The sequence below is a fragment of the Rhea americana genome, unplaced genomic scaffold, assembly GCF_003343005.1.
Source record: "Rhea americana isolate MKP2758 unplaced genomic scaffold, rheAme1 scaffold_495, whole genome shotgun sequence".
NCBI classification, from domain to species: Eukaryota; Metazoa; Chordata; class Aves; order Rheiformes; family Rheidae; genus Rhea; species Rhea americana.
In genome coordinates, this window is record NW_028186640.1 from 199,672 (window position 1) to 201,562 (window position 1,891).

A 1,891-nucleotide genomic window follows, 5' to 3' on the forward strand; every position below is an offset into this window, starting at 1 on the left:
CATGCTCAGTGCAGATGCTGGGGACTCCCTGAGGGCAGGTCTTAAATGAGCTAATGAGCCCATGGGCGTGTCATCAACAACCTAATGAGCCCTTGGGTGCTGGGTCCTGGGCTTCATCAGCCGGGCTGAGCCCAGCGCCCTGACCACAGGAGACGGCCAGATCCTGTGCTGAACGCCAGAGATGCCTGGTCCCAGTACCCTTGCCTGGGTGCTCAGCCCCTGTCCCGCTCAGCCCCACGGCTCCCCCAGCTCCCGTGTGCTGCTGAGCTGCCCAGGAGCCCGTTCCGCTTGTCTCCCCGGCTCCCCGTCCCCACCAGGCACTGGTAATGCTCAGCCCCAGCACCGGCCCCGGCGCTCCCTTCCCGAGCCCCGTGGCTCCCAGCGCGTCCCGTGCCCGTTCCTGCATCCCRGCCCAGCGCCGCGGCACCCAGCGCYGCTTCAGCTGCAAGCCGTCTCCCCACGGCCCCTGGCAGGACCTGCCCAGGCTCGCAGCTGGCAGGCACCAGGGACGCCCGGCGCCTCGCCGCAGCCCCAGCCCCCGCGCCCCGCTCGGCCCCGTGCTGCCCACTCACCCACGCCATACTTCTCCTCCTTGGTGGGCAGCCAAGGGGCCATTTCTAGCCGCCCAGTGAGGCACAGGCACCCGTGGCCCTGCGCGGGGCGTTTGCCTGCTCCTCCTGCCGCGCTCCCCGGGTCACGTGTATCTCGCCCGCTTGTGCAAACCTCCGCTTCCTCAGCGCGCAGCTGGGCTCCGCGCCAAAAGAGCCGGCGGCCCCGTGCCCCGCGGCTGCAGGGGTCAGGAGCGGCGGGACGCAGAGCCCAGGTGCCCACCGTGCCGCCCGAGCACCGCGGGTGCCGGCCCCGGGCGATGCTGCGGCGGCGGGTGCCCGCAGGGCCGGCCGAGGGGCTGGGGGAGCCCGGCGGGACGCGGGGCTGGAGCCCGGAGGCGCAGAGCAGGGGCGGCTCCCGCCACCCCGCAGCGCGGGGACGCTGCCGGGAGCTGGGTGTTCGGGACAGGCCGTGCAGCCCCGACGAGGCCTCCGGCCCCTGGCTGCTCTGTCCGTGCCCCTCGGCGCCCAGAGGCCAGCAGCGCCCGCGAGGCGCGCCGCGGGGCCGGGCTGACGGGTTCTGCGGGACCGTGCCCAGCGCTTTGCTCTCCTCGCAGCGGTCCGAACGGCAGCTGAAGCAACGGCTCAGCATCAAACCRCTTCCTTCCTCTCTCGCCTGCCGCGAGCCACTTGGCTGTCCAGGGCGGCCCTGGATTCACGGGGCCCCGGCTGGGTCACCCATGGGGACTCTTGCTCCGGTCCGCAGAGCCCCAGCCTGGGCCAGGCCCTCTCCCACGGGGACGCGCTGCTGGGGACCCACCGTCCCCCCAGGCCATGCTCTCAGCCCTCTCTGGCCGGGCTCCTGCGGCCGGGCGGCTGCTCTTGCAGCATCTGTTTCGGCCGCTCCTCTGTCGGCCCCGGAGCCAGGGCCGCGCTCCCTCCAGAGCGAGCGGTGCCTGACGTGGCCCCGCACCCTGCCCCAGCCCCGCAGCCTGCCTGTGCAGCAGGGTCACCTCTGGCTGCAGCTCTCCCACCCCCCGATCACCCCGAGCTCCGGGGAAGGCGCCAGCGGCCGCAAAGCTTGCTCTCGCCCCACGACTGATGGGCAGCGAGCAACGCGGCGGGGCACGGGGACTGTCCCCACTGCGCGTCCAGCGGGAGAGCCGGCACGCGCGTGCCCGCCTTGAGCCCTGCAGCTGCCCCGTCGCCTCCCCGAGAGGCGGGAGGACCCGGGGCAGCCCGGGGGACACCAGGGCAGCTCCGTGCAGGGAGAGAGCCGGCAGGCAGCACCCTTCGGCCTGGAGGGGGAGAGGGAGAGGGAGCCCTGCGGACGGGAACGCCTG

At 73.7% G+C, this 1,891-nt stretch overlaps 1 protein-coding gene across 1 annotated transcript in view; it reads right to left on the reverse strand.

The window, feature by feature from the left end:
* Positions 1-663, reverse strand: part of LOC146588827 (dedicator of cytokinesis protein 2-like) — a 78,960-nt gene extending 78,297 nt beyond the window's left edge. Inside the window, 1 exon segment of the mRNA XM_085317298.1 lies at positions 573-663. Within this exon segment, the coding sequence (XP_085173424.1) occupies positions 573-615 (43 nt within the window). The 5' untranslated portion in view covers positions 616-663.
* Positions 664-1,891: the final 1,228 nt, after the last annotated feature.